General features: G+C 35.5%; 1 protein-coding gene across 2 annotated transcripts in view; it reads left to right on the forward strand.

The window, feature by feature from the left end:
• Positions 1 to 20,501, forward strand: part of Ddc (aromatic-L-amino-acid decarboxylase) — a 62,734-nt gene that overhangs the window by 35,559 nt on the left and 6,674 nt on the right. For both annotated transcript variants that reach the window (XM_083138524.1, XM_083138516.1), the window contains exons 7-10: positions 2,513 to 2,661; positions 15,811 to 15,922; positions 18,497 to 18,614; positions 18,994 to 19,084. In XM_083138524.1, the coding sequence (XP_082994650.1) occupies positions 2,513 to 2,661; positions 15,811 to 15,922; positions 18,497 to 18,614; positions 18,994 to 19,084 (470 nt within the window). The remainder of the gene's footprint in view (positions 1 to 2,512; positions 2,662 to 15,810; positions 15,923 to 18,496; positions 18,615 to 18,993; positions 19,085 to 20,501) is intronic.

The following is a 20,501-nucleotide window of genomic DNA, read 5'->3' on the forward strand; positions in this document are numbered from 1 at the left end:
TAGAGGAGAGATCTTGAACCATTTCGAGACCGAATAAGGACCTAGAGAGGAAGTTCCACCAAGAAGTGGGAGAGGGGGTGGACGGTAAAAGGAACGTGGGCCAGAGAAGAACAAGAGCTTCCACTCTCCCCATTGTTCCCAGCCCCTGTCAGGGTCGCGAAGTCGAGCTTCAAAGGCAGGAAAATTAACGTCCACGGTCTGCTCGACGATACAGAGTTAACAACCCGTTTCAGGCCCTTTCAAGTAGCTCAATTTGTCGCCATGGCAACCATTGACAAGGACCGGGCTTCATCGATGAGGGGACGATTTATGACGGCGCGAACAGAGATAATTCAATTGCAGGCTTATTTGAACGGTTAAGGAGCGAACACTTGTTGCAATGGATTTAGATTGATACGTATTGTGCAAATTTACAGATTTCCCGACTAGTCTAGAAACTACTAATTGAGTTATAAATTGTCTTTCTAAAACTACTTTGACGTTAGTTTTCAATAATTAATTGCATCTAGCTCTGACAACTTGGAATTCTGAGGATATGGCTGTGTTAATCCAGCTCACAGGTGTTGAGAAATTGAATATAAACTTTAGTATTGAAGATTATGGTGACAAGTTCAAAACTCTCGGACAGTTGATTGGTACTGAAAAAGCCTCGTTTGTTTCGATTAGTATCTCAATACATTTATTAGAACACAGCTGTAGCTCGCTAGAGATTTACGACGCTCAGGACGACAATATTAAATCTCGCGTATTTGTCTCAATATGACTTCCGCTACGTCCGTCTCTTCCGACTTTGTGAACGCCAAGCAATACGGAGAACCATTAATACAACATATTTTTTTACTGGCAAAACATCGCAACAATTACTTACTCACACTCTGGCATTCTTAAACCCGAAGGTTTATGACTGCAGCAACACAAGCATTCAATCTGTCCCTATCCAGGACAAGATCAATCCAATCTTTTCCATCCTTACAGATTTCCTTTAGGTCTAACGTTAACCCTCCGTCTTCTTGGCCTTCCTACAGGTACCTTACCATCAGGTTTCCCAACAAGAATCCTGTAAACTCCTCTTTCCTCTCCCATTCGTGCCACATGGCATGCCCACCTAAGTCTTCTTGATTTAATTATTCTAATAATATCTGGACATGAATACAAATTATGTAGTTCTAAATTATGTAACCTTCTCCACTCACCTGTCTCCTCATTCCTTTAGGTCAAAATATTTTTCTAAAGATTTTATTTTTGAATACTCTTAATTTATGTTCCTCTTTCAATGTAAGGGACCAAGTTTCATATCCATATAATACTACAGGCAACAATTAGCCTAGGCATATACGTACTACCCCAATTTTGACTCTGCACTCACCTAGTTGGTTACTTACTCGTCTATTTCGTTGATTTTGTGTCAAGTACTGTATTTGGTGTCTGCACAGAGTGCTACGTCGTGGAGCGTTGTAGTGTGTGGTGTACGTGTACGGCCACGTGGTACGTGGTAAATAATGAAACTAGCGTTTAAAGCAGTAGATAGGCAATTGTTGAATCTTCTGAACTTGAACACTGGTATTCGTCTACTTGGTTGAACGTCATTTCCTTGCACAAGCCTGACACCGGCATACACCTGCACTACACCTGCTTTAAACAGAGTAGTGAATATTTCTGTCTCGTAATGCACCTATGGTGTTTATTTATAGTGAACTCAACAGGGTGATACCCACTTAGTCAAGATTGCGATTAGTTACATAATACAGGGTGCCCCAAGAAAGGTAACCGAAATGAAGAACCGTAACATGTGTCCGGTTACCTTTTTTGCGGCCACTCTGTACAATCAGAAATGAAGTTCTCGACGAGTTATGTAACATTCTTCAGTCAGTGTTTTTCGATAGTGTTTTCAATGTTGAATTTCCTGTCATTTTAGAAATTTAAAAATATATCTTATGTTATTACAATTTCTAAAACATTGCAGAGTACTTATTCTCTGCTAACATAAAAGTATATTATTGATCCATAGACAAGAAGGAAGTTTAACCTTAAATACAGTGCGTTCGTTTTGGCTCTGGGCAGAGATAGGGCTTTAACAACTTTGAACAACTCTTATGACACAGGTTAATACTAGTTATGCAATATAAATATAATTGTATAGATACTAAAGATACTGCGTAAATAAGCGAGACGTTACGGAACGAAAATGCAGGCATCTGCTCCATGTCACGCGCTATCTCTGCCCAGAGTCAAAACAGCATCACGTCGCGGACTGTCCTTCTTGGATAAATTCTGTGCATACTGAACTCTTCTATTATACTACTATACGAATCTATGGAGGTATAGGTTTTATGTAACATTCTTCAGTGTTTTTCGATAGTGTTTCCAGTTTATACACGTATAGCAACATTTTTGACTGCAGTGGTTCATGTTTCAGAATCTTGAGTGTTTGATATGACAGGACCAAATCTAAGCACTAAGGTGTACTGGGCCTTTGTTTGATTTGATCAGTTACATCTTGATCTCCTTTCAGACCAAGCCCATTCCTCCGTGGAGAGAGCTGGCCTTCTGGGAGGAGTTCGAATGAGGCTTCTGGAGTCAAATGACTCCTGTCAGCTGGAGGGAGAGACTCTGGAGAGGGCCATCAAGGAGGATAAGGAGAATGGACTCATCCCTTTCTATGTAAGTTTTAGGCATTGTATTGTATTGAGAGCCGTACATAGAGAAGTAATGGGAAAGGGTTTAACTTTTAATAGCCCAACAACGATATTAAAATTTTAAGGTAAAATAATATTTTTAAACAGATTACACAACCAGAGAATTTCGCTAATTTCTAATCTTAGTTTTATTATTTTAAAAGTGTGTCTACGTCGATTGTGTAAATCTTTATTCCGTATCATTCTACAGAATGATGGGGATCAAAACCAGTCACTCCCACAATTAATCAATGGGTGATGTAACTTATTCATCATTCATCCACAATGATGAGAGCACTCGTCATTGACATGACAAGTCAAATGCTTGGCAGTGCGAAAGGCACAACTAAAACTAAAGAGCTTAACAACTAGAAAAGACAATGGTCACTCATTCGGTTTTATGAACCTTCGAACCTGAATGATGATTTAATACAAAGTAACGTCGAATAAAATAAAACAAAACTCGGACACCTCTAGATTTCGTTGCTCGTTGACCAGGACTCTCCTCACTCTCCCTCAACTCCTTTCTCTAAGCTCCTCTCTTTCCTCAATCAAATCAAAAGTCAGTCCCTTCTCAGTCTGTCTCACCTCTATATGACCCAGGCCATGGAGACCTTCCTCCATGCCGAATCGTGATTTTTACTACCAGTAGTGTGATTGGTGGTACAACCAGGACCGGAAAGTATGAGCCCCCCTCAAGCAGATTTGCCTACACTTAAAACTTGCTCAACATGCCCATATGAGCTTTTTGCTCAAGTGTGGAACCCCGTCTAATCCAAGATTTTTGTAAAAATGCCCTCGGGAATTTCCTGAGAAAGTATGACCCCCCTCAGATTGATTTGCCTACACTTATAAAAGGCACTTCTGTGAGATTGTTGTCCATAAACCTGTCAAAAATATGCCCCTCTTGAATTTTTTTTGGCCACACCTAAAACTAAGCCACCCTCACCCTCACCCACACCCACACACACAAAGCATATTGTTGAACCCAACTGATATTTTTTATTAAGTATAGAGTTTTGATTTGAACCCCAAGAAATTTTATATAAATACCGAAGCCAAAAAATATTAACACACATACACACACACACACACACACTAAATATACAAAACACACTGCTGAACCCAACTGATATATTTTTATTAAGCATAGAATTTTGATTTGGACCCCAAGAAATTTTATATAATAAACCAACAACAAAAATGCCTAATCAAAAATATTGTAATCAATGCAATAAGAATATATCCAGCCCCAATTGGGTTAAGCACCAAAAGAATTGTAATCCAGATAAAAGCAGAATTATCACAAAAACATGCCCAAAATGCTATAAAAAATATAACAAAATATTTCACTTATGCTTGTTCTGCACAGTCATCAACATTTCCAAACAAAATTGAATGGAAATATTTGTGTGATTGCCCTGTTTAACTTAGATTGCAAGGCCATATTTTGTAATTTTCTAGACCAGGAGCTAGACCCTATGCACCAGAAACAGGCCATAAAATGCCTCTCCACAAATTATGTGAGCATCATGGAGCACACAATACATTTTACAATTTTGAGAATCTCAATTTAAGGCATGCAGCTTAGTGGTTTCCCGCACTCACACTCTGTAAATACATTCCATGATTTTATTATCCTATTAAAGCACCCAATGCTGCAATTTTTAAATTTTTGCTGAAGAAGATACATGATTATCTCAGTCATGTTCAACATCTGAGAATTGTATGCATCAAAATATTGCAGGTGATGATTAAAATCTGCACCACTATACAACATTCCACTATCTGTTGTAACAAATTCTGCCTTTTGGAACCTGTCCAGATGCATCATCAAAAATCTGAAATATTTCCAGTTTGAGCTCTGATTGGGAAGGATCTCAAAATCATAGAATCTCCCCACACTTGCATGATTTGAAAACCATCCTCCATAATAGGAAAAATCAATATAATAATAATAAAAACAACAAACTGTCCCACAATTCTCCTGCAAGAATTATACTTGTGGCACTCAAAATCAGTGATGTATTTCAAGTTTAGATAATTGAATTTTTGTGTGCTGTTCAGGGCCCAGCGGAACTCTGTTTCATTATTGATTGAAAATAAATCATACTCTGAGAGTGTTGAGAATCTAATTTTGAAATCAGGAAGAAGAGATTCAGATCTAATATATTTTGCAACATCTCTTCTGTCAAAAAATGACATGAGCATTGATCCTATTGTGCACCTACACAATTGTGGAGAGCAATCATGTAGATATAAACAGAAATTGTACATGGCTCTGCGTACCTCCCGATCAGAATTTGAGGTTGAGATTTGAAGATTGCAAAAAATTGCAGTTTAAAGGTTCAAAATATCTCAAATCATGAAATTTTATCTTCAAACTCAGCAAATACAGAATAATCTCATTTGCATTTATGACCCCTGAGATATATTTTTCCCTTCTAACAAAATCCGCACCAGAAAACACCAAGCCTGTATCTGTGGTTACAAATTCAAAATCATCATAGGATTTCAAATAAGTATCATAATTTAAATGTTTCCAGTTCTCAGATATGTCAAATGGGATATGAAAACAATACATTGATTCAAAATATTTTGTTGTGAACCAATAATTTTTTCTGTAACAATCATAAAAACCTACAAACAGCCCAACAATTCTCCTGTGCAACAGATATATGTATTTTTCCTTCTTGCCCAACAATCCCAGATGTATGCATCCAAATTCATTGTCACTGTCAAGCACCCACCTAAATTCTGTCTCATTTCTAACTGCAAACACATCATATTCACATAAATCGGAAAATGCAAGCTTGAACTTTTCCAACAGTGATTCCGATTGTATATATTGTGACAAATTCCTTCTCTCAAAAAATATTGCAACAAGTGCTGTGTGTTATCCTTCTAAAACAATGACACATTCAAAAATGCAATGCTGTAATTTTTTAAGAGCATGCCCAACACTATGCTTAATAATATTGTTTTTTTGTTGCTGATAATCCCGATTTATTTCCAAATCACACTGCCCGGGATACATGTTTGCTGAACAATATTGCAAAATTGGAACTGTAGCAACTATGTATGTATTATTGGGAGCTTAGATAATTGTTCCCCACACCTGCATGTTTCATTCCAAGAGGTTTTGTCTAGGCACAGTGCAAGGCACTTACTGCTGCAATTTCTGAATTTTTGCCTCAGAAAATACAGAACAAGCTTATTCAGGCATTTGTGTTTTATATACCCAACAAGATCCGGGTGGAAATCATCTGCACTGAACAAGTGCCCATCATCTGTGGTCACAAATTCAATATTCCTATTAAACAGATTGGGATTGGAAATTATTCTGTTCAAAAATTTAAAATGCACCCAATTTAAGCTCTGATCAGCCATGAGCTCTAAATCATAATCTTCATACCCATCACAACAATTGCTGTACCAACATTCATCAAACAATTTCAACCTGCAGAAATAATAATAGCTCCCAGTGTGGTGATGCACAAACAATCCACAAATTCTCTTAAACTTGTTGTACATAAATTTTTCAAACTTTCTTACATCCTTCAGTGACAAGTATTGAAAATTCTTGTCACTGTTAAGAACCCAGTGCATTTCAGTCTCATTCTGAACTGCAAACAAAATATACTCGGACAGGTTCAGGAACCTAAGCCTAAAATCTTGAACAAGTGATTCGGATTTTATGTATTTTGAAATTCCTCTCCTGTCAAAAAATTCTGCATTATGACAAGCTTAGTGGCAATGTGAACAATTCCCTGTCACATTGGCATGTATTTTGTATGTTGTGCGCTTCAAGTGACAGGCATATGCATTCATGCTCACAATTTTTAAATTTTTGCCTAAACATATACATTAGAATCTTACTGAAATTTGTATATTTTGAAAATTTGTTCATGCCTGGCTTAAAATCTTCAAGTCGATACAAATTGCCCTCATCTGTGGTGACATATTCAATATGATTCAGGGGTAGAGGTACAGAAATTCTGTTGGTGATATTATAGTGGATTCAGTTTAGACTCTGCGGCATAATTATGTCCATTCTGTGCACAAAACAATTCTTATTGCAATTGTTGTACCAGTAATCATCATATATTGCAAATCCACAATGCCAATAATAACACTCTACAGAATAATGCACAAAAAATCCAACAATTCTTTTGCATGTATTGAACATGGATATTTCAAATCTTATTAGGGATTTCAGGGACAGGTAGTGAAAGGCAAAATCACTTGAAAGCACCTATTGCTTTTCAGTTTCATTCCCAACAGAGAACAGGTCATGCTCGGACAGATTTAAGAACCTAAGCCTGAAATCCCCAATAAGTGATTGTGATTTGATGTATTTTGAAATTGCTCTTCTGTCAAAAAAATTCTGCATATTTAATAATTACACACTGGCATGAAATATGCAAGGAACAGAATCATGAAAACCCATTACTCAATGCATTCCGATACAGCCTCATTGTTTATGATTGTTGCAAATTTTGAGATGAAACTGTTTTTATGTGATTCAAGGCCCATCAAAGATATTACACAGTGAACAATTACAGTGTCACTTGTTTCATCCAAAACAATATTGTATATGAGATGGGGTAATTTTTTCAATTTAATATATTCCAATCTGTCAAGTTGCATGAAGCACTCAACTGCAAGAACCCTCTCGGTGTTATTTTTTGCTGTTCTGAAAAGGAGGTAGCATGAAACAATGGCATTTACAGATTCTGAATTGTTTATAATTTTTGTAGAGAAACAATCAACATAGTTGATAGAGCTCATATAATTAGATTTTTCTGCCGAGGTCTTTGAATTTTTGATGAATGCGTATCCTATATTCTCTATGTATTCATATGTGATGATATTATCAGGTGCTTTGTCCTGAAATTCTACAAAATATATTTTTGTTGTTCCTACAAGGGCCATAACATAAAAATCATCATAGTACCCAACCTCAGAGTATACATACCTGAGCAACTGATTGTATTTGTGGGTATTGAGCTTGAACAGATTGATCTTATTTTCAGGGGGGGCTTACAATGTTGTCACAGAACCTGAGGATCCCATCACTGCTCAGGGATGTGCTTAGCTCAGGTCTGAAAATCTTGTTGACATAACATTTTGTGCCTTTATTTGAAATTTTAACAACAATTTTGAAATCTACAAGGCTTATCTCTGTGACATAATTCCCCAGGATGCTGACAAGTTGTTGATTTGTATTCAATGCATCTATGATGCTCACTTGCATAATTTGTGTGGGGACATATGGGTTCTCTTCAAAACAAACAGTTCTGTGATTAAAATTATCTGAAAAATCTCTTGCATTTGTTTCATATATACTGTAGACAAGATACTGATTGTTTATATATTTTACAATATAATCTTCAGACATCTTGCAAGTGGGGGCAACAGAATATCTATGGGTTATATTTATATCTAGGCTTTTACTATTCTGTACAGTCAATATGTTGGGAACAAAAAATTCATTCTATACCTACAATCCTGTTTCTGCTCTATTTCTGTACTCCCTGCTGTCCCTGCTGTGTCTGTTTCTGCTGTGTCTGAAAATATTTTTAATTTAAATAATTGTTTCCCACAATTGCTAAGATTATTCCCACCTAGAATTTTTGACATCATGTTGAACATACGTTGAACATACGTTGAAACGTTTATATAGGAACAATAGTGGAAAATATCAGAATCAGATTATCTGGATTCTTTGAGTATGACCTGTTTGCAGTTTGCAATGAAACAGAGATGCAGTGGGTGCCTAACAGTGAATTGCCTTTTCACTACCTATGCCTTAAATATATAAGCAAGTTTGAAAAAATTGTGTACAATAATTATGGCAGAATTGCTGGATATTTTGTGAATTTTTACAGATGATTACGGGTATTATTTCATGCTCAAAGTGTTTAGGAATCACTGGTGGGGAAATTGCTACAATTTGTTTTCAGAGCATAGGATGAGGATTGATTCATATCCAAGCTTGAATTGGATGCATTACAAATTTAGAATATCTACAATTTATAATGATATTGAATTTGTCACAACAGATGCTGGCCATTTGTATAGTGGGGATGATTTTGATCCTGATTGTGTGTGATACTCTAAACATATATACCTGAATGAGATTATAATGTATTTTGTAAGACAAAAATTCAAAGATTGTGATTTTGATTGTATTGCAAAAATTCTAGGTGGGAATAATCTTAGCAGAAGATGCAATTGTGGGAAACAATTGTGGGAAACAATTATTTAAATTAAAAATATTTTCAGACACAGCAGAAACAACAGACACAGCAGGGACAGCAGGGAGTACAGAAATAGAGCAGAAACAGGATTGTAGGTATAGAATGAATTTTTTGTTCCCAACATATTGACTGTACAGAATAGTAAAAGCCTAGATATAAATATAACCCATAGATATTCTGTTGCCCCCACTTGCAAGATGTCTGAAGATTATATTGTAAAATATATAAACAATCAGTATCTTGTCTACAGTATATATGAAACAAATGCAAGAGATTTTTCAGATAATTTTAATCACAGAACTGTTTGTTTTGAAGAGAACCCATATGTCCCCACACAAATTATGCAAGTGAGCATCATAGATGCATTGAATACAAATCAACAACTTGTCAGCATCCTGGGGAATTATGTCACAGAGATAAGCCTTGTAGATTTCAAAATTGTTGTTAAAATTTCAAATAAAGGCACAAAATGTTATGTCAACAAGATTTTCAGACCTGAGCTAAGCACATCCCTGAGCAGTGATGGGATCCTCAGGTTCTGTGACAACATTGTAAGCCCCCCTGAAAATAAGATCAATCTGTTCAAGCTCAATACCCACAAATACAATCAGTTGCTCAGGTATGTATACTCTGAGGTTGGGTACTATGATGATTTTTATGTTATGGCCCTTGTAGGAACAACAAAAATATATTTTGTAGAATTTCAGGACAAAGCACCTGATAATATCATCACATATGAATACATAGAGAATATAGGATACGCATTCATCAAAAATTCAAAGACCTCGGCAGAAAAATCTAATTATATGAGCTCTATCAACTATGTTGATTGTTTCTCTACAAAAATTATAAACAATTCAGAATCTGTAAATGCCATTGTTTCATGCTACCTCCTTTTCAGAACAGCAAAAAATAACACCGAGATGGTTCTTGCAGTTGAGTGCTTCATGCAACTTGACAGATTGGAATATATTAAATTGAAAAAATTACCCCATCTCATATACAATATTGTTTTGGATGAAACAAGTGACACTGTAATTGTTCACTGTGTAATATCTTTGATGGGCCTTGAATCACATAAAAACAGTTTCATCTCAAAATTTGCAACAATCATAAACAATGAGGCTGTATCGGAATGCATTGAGTAATGGGTTTTCATGATTCTGTTCCTTGCATATTTCATGCCAGTGTGTAATTATTAAATATGCAGAATTTTTTTGACAGAAGAGCAATTTCAAAATACATCAAATCACAATCACTTATTGGGGATTTCAGGCTTAGGTTCTTAAATCTGTCCGAGCATGACCTGTTCTCTGTTGGGAATGAAACTGAAAAGCAATAGGTGCTTTCAAGTGATTTTGCCTTTCACTACCTGTCCCTGAAATCCCTAATAAGATTTGAAATATCCATGTTCAATACATGCAAAAGAATTGTTGGATTTTTTGTGCATTATTCTGTAGAGTGTTATTATTGGCATTGTGGATTTGCAATATATGATGATTACTGGTACAACAATTGCAATAAGAATTGTTTTGTGCACAGAATGGACATAATTATGCCGCAGAGTCTAAACTGAATCCACTATAATATCACCAACAGAATTTCTGTACCTCTACCCCTGAATCATATTGAATATGTCACCACAGATGAGGGCAATTTGTATCGACTTGAAGATTTTAAGCCAGGCATGAACAAATTTTCAAAATATACAAATTTCAGTAAGATTCTAATGTATATGTTTAGGCAAAAATTTAAAAATTGTGAGCATGAATGCATATGCCTGTCACTTGAAGCGCACAACATACAAAATACATGCCAATGTGACAGGGAATTGTTCACATTGCCACTAAGCTTGTCATAATGCAGAATTTTTTGACAGGAGAGGAATTTCAAAATACATAAAATCCGAATCACTTGTTCAAGATTTTAGGCTTAGGTTCCTGAACCTGTCCGAGTATATTTTGTTTGCAGTTCAGAATGAGACTGAAATGCACTGGGTTCTTAACAGTGACAAGAATTTTCAATACTTGTCACTGAAGGATGTAAGAAAGTTTGAAAAATTTATGTACAACAAGTTTAAGAGAATTTGTGGATTGTTTGTGCATCACCACACTGGGAGCTATTATTATTTCTGCAGGTTGAAATTGTTTGATGAATGTTGGTACAGCAATTGTTGTGATGGGTATGAAGATTATGATTTAGAGCTCATGGCTGATCAGAGCTTAAATTGGGTGCATTTTAAATTTTTGAACAGAATAATTTCCAATCCCAATCTGTTTAATAGGAATATTGAATTTGTGACCACAGATGATGGGCACTTGTTCAGTGCAGATGATTTCCACCCGGATCTTGTTGGGTATATAAAACACAAATGCCTGAATAAGCTTGTTCTGTATTTTCTGAGGCAAAAATTCAGAAATTGCAGCAGTAAGTGCCTTGCACTGTGCCTAGACAAAACCTCTTGGAATGAAACATGCAGGTGTGGGGAACAATTATCTAAGCTCCCAATAATACATACATAGTTGCTACAGTTCCAATTTTGCAATATTGTTCAGCAAACATGTATCCCGGGCAGTGTGATTTGGAAATAAATCGGGATTATCAGCAACAAAAAAACAATATTATTAAGCATAGTGTTGGGCATGCTCTTAAAAAATTACAGCATTGCATTTTTGAATGTGTCATTGTTTTAGAAGGATAACACACAGCACTTGTTGCAATATTTTTTGAGAGAAGGAATTTGTCACAATATATACAATCGGAATCACTGTTGGAAAAGTTCAAGCTTGCATTTTCCGATTTATGTGAATATGATGTGTTTGCAGTTAGAAATGAGACAGAATTTAGGTGGGTGCTTGACAGTGACAATGAATTTGGATGCATACATCTGGGATTGTTGGGCAAGAAGGAAAAATACATATATCTGTTGCACAGGAGAATTGTTGGGCTGTTTGTAGGTTTTTATGATTGTTACAGAAAAAATTATTGGTTCACAACAAAATATTTTGAATCAATGTATTGTTTTCATATCCCATTTGACATATCTGAGAACTGGAAACATTTAAATTATGATACTTATTTGAAATCCTATGATGATTTTGAATTTGTAACCACAGATACAGGCTTGGTGTTTTCTGGTGCGGATTTTGTTAGAAGGGAAAAATATATCTCAGGGGTCATAAATGCAAATGAGATTATTCTGTATTTGCTGAGTTTGAAGATAAAATTTCATGATTTGAGATATTTTGAACCTTTAAACTGCAATTTTTTGCAATCTTCAAATCTCAACCTCAAATTCTGATCGGGAGGTACGCAGAGCCATGTACAATTTCTGTTTATATCTACATGATTGCTCTCCACAATTGTGTAGGTGCACAATAGGATCAATGCTCATGTCATTTTTTGACAGAAGAGATGTTGCAAAATATATTAGATCTGAATCTCTTCTTCCTGATTTCAAAATTAGATTCTCAACACTCTCAGAGTATGATTTATTTTCAATCAATAATGAAACAGAGTTCCGCTGGGCCCTGAACAGCACACAAAAATTCAATTATCTAAACTTGAAATACATCACTGATTTTGAGTGCCACAAGTATAATTCTTGCAGGAGAATTGTGGGACAGTTTGTTGTTTTTATTATTATTATATTGATTTTTCCTATTATGGAGGATGGTTTTCAAATCATGCAAGTGTGGGGAGATTCTATGATTTTGAGATCCTTCCCAATCAGAGCTCAAACTGGAAATATTTCAGATTTTTGATGATGCATCTGGACAGGTTCCAAAAGGCAGAATTTGTTACAACAGATAGTGGAATGTTGTATAGTGGTGCAGATTTTAATCATCACCTGCAATATTTTGATGCATACAATTCTCAGATGTTGAACATGACTGAGATAATCATGTATCTTCTTCAGCAAAAATTTAAAAATTGCAGCATTGGGTGCTTTAATAGGATAATAAAATCATGGAATGTATTTACAGAGTGTGAGTGCGGGAAACCACTAAGCTGCATGCCTTAAATTGAGATTCTCAAAATTGTAAAATGTATTGTGTGCTCCATGATGCTCACATAATTTGTGGAGAGGCATTTTATGGCCTGTTTCTGGTGCATAGGGTCTAGCTCCTGGTCTAGAAAATTACAAAATATGGCCTTGCAATCTAAGTTAAACAGGGCAATCACACAAATATTTCCATTCAATTTTGTTTGGAAATGTTGATGACTGTGCAGAACAAGCATAAGTGAAATATTTTGTTATATTTTTTATAGCATTTTGGGCATGTTTTTGTGATAATTCTGCTTTTATCTGGATTACAATTCTTTTGGTGCTTAACCCAATTGGGGCTGGATATATTCTTATTGCATTGATTACAATATTTTTGATTAGGCATTTTTGTTGTTGGTTTATTATATAAAATTTCTTGGGGTCCAAATCAAAATTCTATGCTTAATAAAAATATATCAGTTGGGTTCAGCAGTGTGTTTTGTATATTTAGTGTGTGTGTGTGTGTGTGTATGTGTGTTAATATTTTTTGGCTTCGGTATTTATATAAAATTTCTTGGGGTTCAAATCAAAACTCTATACTTAATAAAAAATATCAGTTGGGTTCAACAATATGCTTTGTGTGTGTGGGTGTGGGTGAGGGTGAGGGTGGCTTAGTTTTAGGTGTGGCCAAAAAAAATTCAAGAGGGGCATATTTTTGACAGGTTTATGGACAACAATCTCACAGAAGTGCCTTTTATAAGTGTAGGCAAATCAATCTGAGGGGGGTCATACTTTCTCAGGAAATTCCCGAGGGCATTTTTACAAAAATCTTGGATTAGACGGGGTTCCACACTTGAGCAAAAAGCTCATATGGGCATGTTGAGCAAGTTTTAAGTGTAGGCAAATCTGCTTGAGGGGGGCTCATACTTTCCGGTCCTGGTTGTACCACCAATCACACTACTACTACCTATATTGCAAACAGCTGACTCCATAGGCTGATGGAACTTCCTATATCCTGAATACAGGAAGTTTGCATAGCGCAACACTGCATTATTTACATACCACAGAGGTTGAGAAAACTGAAGTAAACAAGTGAATGCCCTGGTCAACATGAAGCATCCAGATAGAGATGAAATAAAATATAATCTTATAGATTAATACCGATTCTATAATGGAACAAGCTTGGACTTGAAATATGATCTTTCATAAGCGAAGGGGTCTGTACACATTAATAGTAAATTGTACAAATTATTAATGTTAATGGAGCGAGTATTTTTTAGCGTATATGGTATCTTATTGATCTTTTAAAATTTCAAGTGATAACTAACGGAAGTCGACTGAAACTTCCTTTCATAGACCTAATTGCAAACAATCTTTGTCGGAAACAATTCCCTTTGGCCCACGAATTTCGAATGGACGTCCCAAAACAACTATCCTTAGAAACACTCCATGCATTTGAAAATGCATCACATGAATAAAAAAGGGCCAAAACTAAGCTTATACATTCTGTTCTTAGGGTATAGAAAAAGTAATTTGTTAACCATATTAAATAAACGAAGAAATATGGAAATCTACATTCTGGCATTCTTTTACACACGGTTGCCCACACCAAAATAAACAACAAAAGCTAGAAAATATCATTTAAGTTAAGACGCATATGCAGTAGCACGTCATTCTACTCATTTTCAAATTTCAAATTATCTCTATGCCCCTGGTTACTTTCTTAGAAGATGAAAGTTTCTAGGATTTTGAAAATCATACTTCAAGTACATCCAGAAGTCATCCATAAGTGACAAGAAGATCCCACATCGAATTAATATTGTTACTGAACTTTCCTTGCGAACATAAGTTTGTCTCCAATCAACTTATTTAATTGTTTGTGTATTCTTCTCAAAATTTGAGGCCTACTAACTTATGTTTCGGATTAGTGTTACCAGTGATATATTTTTTCCCAAGTGTTTTAAACAGTGTCACGTACATGTCTGTCGTGCAATAACAGTGCTACACTTCAATTATTGTATTATTCTTCGTAACGTACAGGGCCTGTTAATGACATACTAGCCTACTGCTCTAAGACGAATTGTGTTATATACGAGGTGCAATCATTTATTCAGGGATTGGTCATTGTACATATTTAATCATATTTATTTTTTGGAAATAAAGAAATGGGCTTGTCCCCTGGTCAACCCCATTTCTTTTCAGGGGGAGGTGGCATGTCACGAGCCGGAAATAAAATGCTGTGTAATCAGAAACTCCAAGCGTCCCCGGATGACGAGAGGTCGCCGGGAGAGTCCTGATCGAGAGAGCAAAGCGCGAAGTGTGTTGCGAGTGACGGTGTTAAGTCGGTCCGTTTAAAAGGTTTGGTGAATGCACTGAGGACACCTTCGATGGACCGATACAGTGTCACATCGTGACCCAGCCGAGGAACAACGAAGGAACCCAGGTACAGTGGTGACACTTTGGCTTTGTCATTTATCAGTGTTTAAATATCTTGCTGGCTCGTGCGTGATCATCCTCCCTCGCTTTTGCGGATTCTATTAAATATTGGTGGTAAAGGGCAATGAGCGTAATTAATTCAATTTCCATGCACACATCCTCTCGCTGACAAGCAGTTTAGGCCGGCGAACGGCCCAAACGTAACATATGAGCTAAAGGAAATAATCATCCTCCATCAAAAAGTCGCGTTTAATCTCGACATAGAAGACCGACGTAGAAGACAATACAAAAATACACACATTTATTTATTAATTTTTTTATGAAAGTTTTATCGATTATGTACAATGATTATAATGAGTATGGTGCAATTATGTATTTGTATTATGTAATTTCATTTACTTCAATTTCGAATATTCTTTAACTAAAACCTCCTATCCCACTGTTACAGGCAGTAGCAACTCTGGGAACTACAAATTCCTGCGCTTTCGACCATCTTGATGCAATGGGACCAGTGTGCAACAGACATGATGTTTGGCTTCACGTAGACGCTGCCTATGCAGGTAACATCCGTAATGCAATTCAGGATACGCACTACATAATTGCAATGAAATGATCGCACAGATCATGTTTTCTTGGAAATTCTTGTCTTAGTGTATTTTCCAGCTGAAAAAGTGTATGCTATTGGTGAAATTCTCAATCAGGTCTGAAATCTTCAAAACTTTTTCCTCTTTTCACTCTCTCCGCTTTCTTTCTCAGTTTCTGTTCCTTTCTTGTTTTCCTCTTTCCTCCTCTTTGCTCTATCTTTTGTCTTCTGTTCTCTTTTCCTTTCTTTCTCTCCATCTATCACCTTCTTTTCTCTTTCTTCGTATTTTTATTTCTATCTCCTCTCTCTCTGTGTTTTTCTTTTTCTCTGTGTTTTTCTTTTTCTCTGTGTTTTTCTTTTTCTCTGTGTTTTTCTTTTTCTCTGTGTTTTTCTTTTTCTCTGTGTTTTTCTTTTTCTCTGTGTTTTTCTTTTTCTCTGTGTTTTTTTCTTTTTCTCTGTGTTTTTTTCTTTTTCTCTGTTTTTTTTTCTTTTCTCTGTGTTTTTTTCTTTTTCTCTGTGTTTTTTTCTTTTTCTCTGTGTTTTTTCTTTTTCTCTTTGTTTTTTTCTTTTTCTCTTTGTTTTTTTCTTTTTCTCTTTGTTTTTTTCTTTTTCTCTTTGTTTTTTTTTTCTTTTTCTCTTTGTTTTTTTTTCTTTTTCTCTTTGTTTTTTTTTTCTTTTTCTCTTTGTTTTTTTCTTTTTCTCTTTGTTTTTTTCTTTTTCTCTTTGTTTTTTTTCTTTTTCTCTTTGTTTTTTCTTTTTCTCTTTCTCTTTGTTTTTCTCTTTCTCTTTCTCTGTTTTTCTCTTTCTCTTTCTCTTTGTTTTTCTCTTTCTCTTTGTTTTTTTTCTTTTTCTCTTTTTCTTTCTTTCTCTCTCCGCTTTCTTTCTCAGTTTCTGTTCCTTTCTTGTTTTCCTCTTTCCTCCTGTTTTCTCTATCTTTTGTCTTCTGTTCTCCTTTCCTTTCTTTCTCTCCATCTATCACCTTCTCATTCTCTTTCTTCGTATTTTTATTTCTATCTCCTCTCTCTCTGTGTTTTTCTTTTTCTCTGTGTTTTTCTTTTTCTCTGTGTTTCTTTTTCTCTGTGTTTCTTTTTCTCTGTGTTTCTTTTTCTCTGTGTTTTTCTTTTTCTCTGTGTTTTTCTTTTTCTCTGTGTTTTTCTTTTTCTCTGTGTTTTTCTTTTTCTCTGTGTTTTTCTTTTTCTCTTTCTGTTTTTCTTTTTCTCTGTGTTTTTCTTTTTCTCTGTTTTTCTTTTTCTCTGTGTTTTTCTTTTTCTCTGTGTTTTTCTTTTTCTCTGTGTTTTTCTTTTTCTCTTTGTTTTTCCTTTTCTCTTTCTGTTTTTCCTTTTCTCTTTCTGTTTTTCCTTTTCTCTTTCTGTTTTTCCTTTTCTCTTTCTGTTTTTCCTTTTCTTTTTTTCTTTTTCTCTCTTTCTCTGTTTTTCCTTGATTTTCTTTCTCTCTCTCTATCTGTGTGTGTGTGTGTGTGTGTGTGTGTGTTTCTTTCTCTCTCGTTTTCTTTCTCTGCGTGTTTTTCTTTCTTTTTTCTTTCTCTTTCTCGCTCTTCTTTTTCTTTCGCATGCACCTCAGTCGTGATTCAACAGCTACGTATAGCCGCCCAACTAAAAAATTAGCCTAATTTTGCGATATTCAATTTTGAAACCTACCTTAATAATATATTTTTATGTTCAGTTCTTGTCACGTACACCTGTGCATGTGCTCAACAATCATGTACAAGGATGTGTAACTTCTGTCGACAATATATTTGCACATAAGTTCAATCACATACAACTTTAAATTATTTCCTAATTTTGTTCTTAGTACATAGGCGCAGACTCCATGGGGCTTGGGGGGCTCGAGCCCTCCCATTGTTAACGATGTGGGGGCATCCCCCAAATAATTTTGCTTTAGAGGATCTAATGTACTTGTATTACTTTGCTTCTCTTGTAAAGTTTACTGTGAATTGTGCCACATGAACTTAACTTTAAATACACATTTGAAATGTTCTAGACCATCAATTTGGGGGGCTGAGACCGCTAAACCATCAACTTTGGGGGGCTATGACCGGAGACAGCAAAACACATGACTTGTTACTATATACTAAGTATGTAATTATGAGTATTGTTAAAATTTTTACTAAGAAGAGTTTCAAGAGACGATGTGCATGAACTAGGGTATTGGATGGGACGTTTGGGCTACAAATGGCCCTAACATGACATTCAGAACGAGATCATTGATATATTAGGGAGATCTGTTTTGCGCTCCGTGGTAGAAGATATTAAAAGTCGGGAATATTTTGCTATTATGGTTGACGAAACTTGTGACATATCCATCCGTGGACAATTAATATTCTGCATTAGAACTGTGAATAAAAATTTTGATATTTTTGAGGAATTCGTGGGCTTTTACGAGATTCCGAACTCTGAGGCGAAAACTTAAAAAAGGGAGAGAATGAGTCATTCATTAATTTATTTCAGTGATCAGAGCCCCACCAATAATTTTGACAATTCGGCGCCCTTGTCTTAGTATGCTTACCACGTGTAATGTTTGTTTATTATAGGATCCGCTTTCATCTGTCCCGAATACCGCGATTTTATGCGTGGAATGGAGTGCGCAGATTCTTTCAATTTCAACCCTCACAAGTGGATGTTGATTAACTTCGATTGCTCCGCCATGTGGTGAGTACACTCCCTTCCTATCAAGTTATATTCGTGGTGTGAATACTGGTTCTGGTCTGTACTACTTTTGGTATTAATAATAAAAATAAACAATGAATCTTACATTTCAGTTTAAATACCAAAACTAAACGTATTTGAGAACACTGTTTTTAATGTATATAAAGATATTTAACAAATCTAGTTTCATAGCTTTTACATTACATAAACAGTTTTACTCCATTATTTGAATGCTTATTAGCTTATAAACTTGAGAAAAGGACAAACACAAAGCAGCAAGTTTTTTTTTTTTTTTTAAAGATGTCTTTAAACAGGTGAAAGGTATGGGTAAAATATTACTCTTGACTGTGAACATTTCATCCTAACTCTTGCTTTCGTCTAGGTTGAAGGATGCTTCTTATTTGGTGGACGCTTTCAACGTTGATCCTCTCTATCTGAAACACGAAAAGCAAGGGTCAGCACCCGATTACAGAGTGAGTTTCTTTTGTTATTTTTATTGTACATACATTGTAGGCATGCATGTTTACATGTGCAGAATGGTTGTATAGCACGACAAACATCTACAACGTATAATGACGTCAATGCGAACATTTCTTTCATGTTTATATCTTTGATACATGGTTCTGACGATATGAGCCATGGACAAATCTACATTTTAATCCTGTATGTATGCAACCACGTGTAACATTTCAAGGTTGCCACTGACATTTATTTCTTCTGTCTGAGAACACTAAAGATATGACATGCTAAAGAAACGTAGCATGTTCTCTCAGTGAGTGCTTTAACACCATACGTAGCTACATATATTATGCATTGTAGAAATACTTGCTATTTTTGTTTATTCACACTCTAGCATTATTGTATTTGCCTTGATTGTTTTCACACCATGCCCATAGTGTCTTAAGTGTCGCACTTGCATAACAATTTTTTTTTAAAGTTCTAGTGTCGAAAGAAGGTGCCAACTGAGAAAAGAGAAAGAAAAGTTGTTTGACTTGATTTCCTTTACTACTTTTGAAAATTGGCGAAAATTCTAAGCAGAGGCCCTGTATATTGCAGCAACATTACACTAGCCAATAACGAAATGAAATGCCAATACACTGTCATTTTTAAGTTGTTCATCTAATAGCAAGACCACATTATTATTATTAACTTAAATTTCTCTAGATGATGATCTGGATAAACTTGCTACAAATGAGTTTAGAACATATGATGGAGAAAGCATTTACATAAAGAAGTACGTAGGTTTTCTGTACGTATTTTTGACAAACATTCTCTCTCTGCTTTCACTTACCCTCTTTCTTAAGACTACAGACAACTGAATACATCATATTACAAACAAATTTTCTCCGCGCACGCGATCTTGTATGAAGTTTCTAAAGGCACACGATAGGTCGGGGGGGGGGATGTTTAACTAAGATTTTACTTATGAAATCCATAGTGGGAATATATACGAATAGGAGATAATAACAGTGAAATGCAACAATAAGAGTGAACTATACACACCACGCGAGGGAATAAGTTATCTCATGACTTTGAAATACATGGCAGATATAAGAGAAGCATGTAAACACACAAGACTCCAGCGAAATATGAAGTTTCATTACAAATTAAGACTTAAATGAAATTGCTGAACGAGCGTTACAACCCTTTCGAATTGAAAACAAAACAAAGTCAACGAAGCAATTGTGTGCCATTTTCAGTGACGATGGCACAAATATAATAACAAAGATAACATAAGAGCCCTAAAAATGTGTGTTATGGATGAAAGTATATTTATTTGTCAAGATTGTCTTTCTTCCTGGGGCATTCGCCATCCAGCCTCCTCTGTCTTACGCGTACTCTATTCGAATCGAGCATCTCTGTGAAAATTCCTCCCACGTATTACTTGGA

This window comes from Lepisma saccharinum, chromosome 1 (assembly GCF_977018435.1).
Source record: "Lepisma saccharinum chromosome 1, izLepSacc3.1, whole genome shotgun sequence".
Taxonomy (NCBI): Eukaryota; Metazoa; Arthropoda; class Insecta; order Zygentoma; family Lepismatidae; genus Lepisma; species Lepisma saccharinum.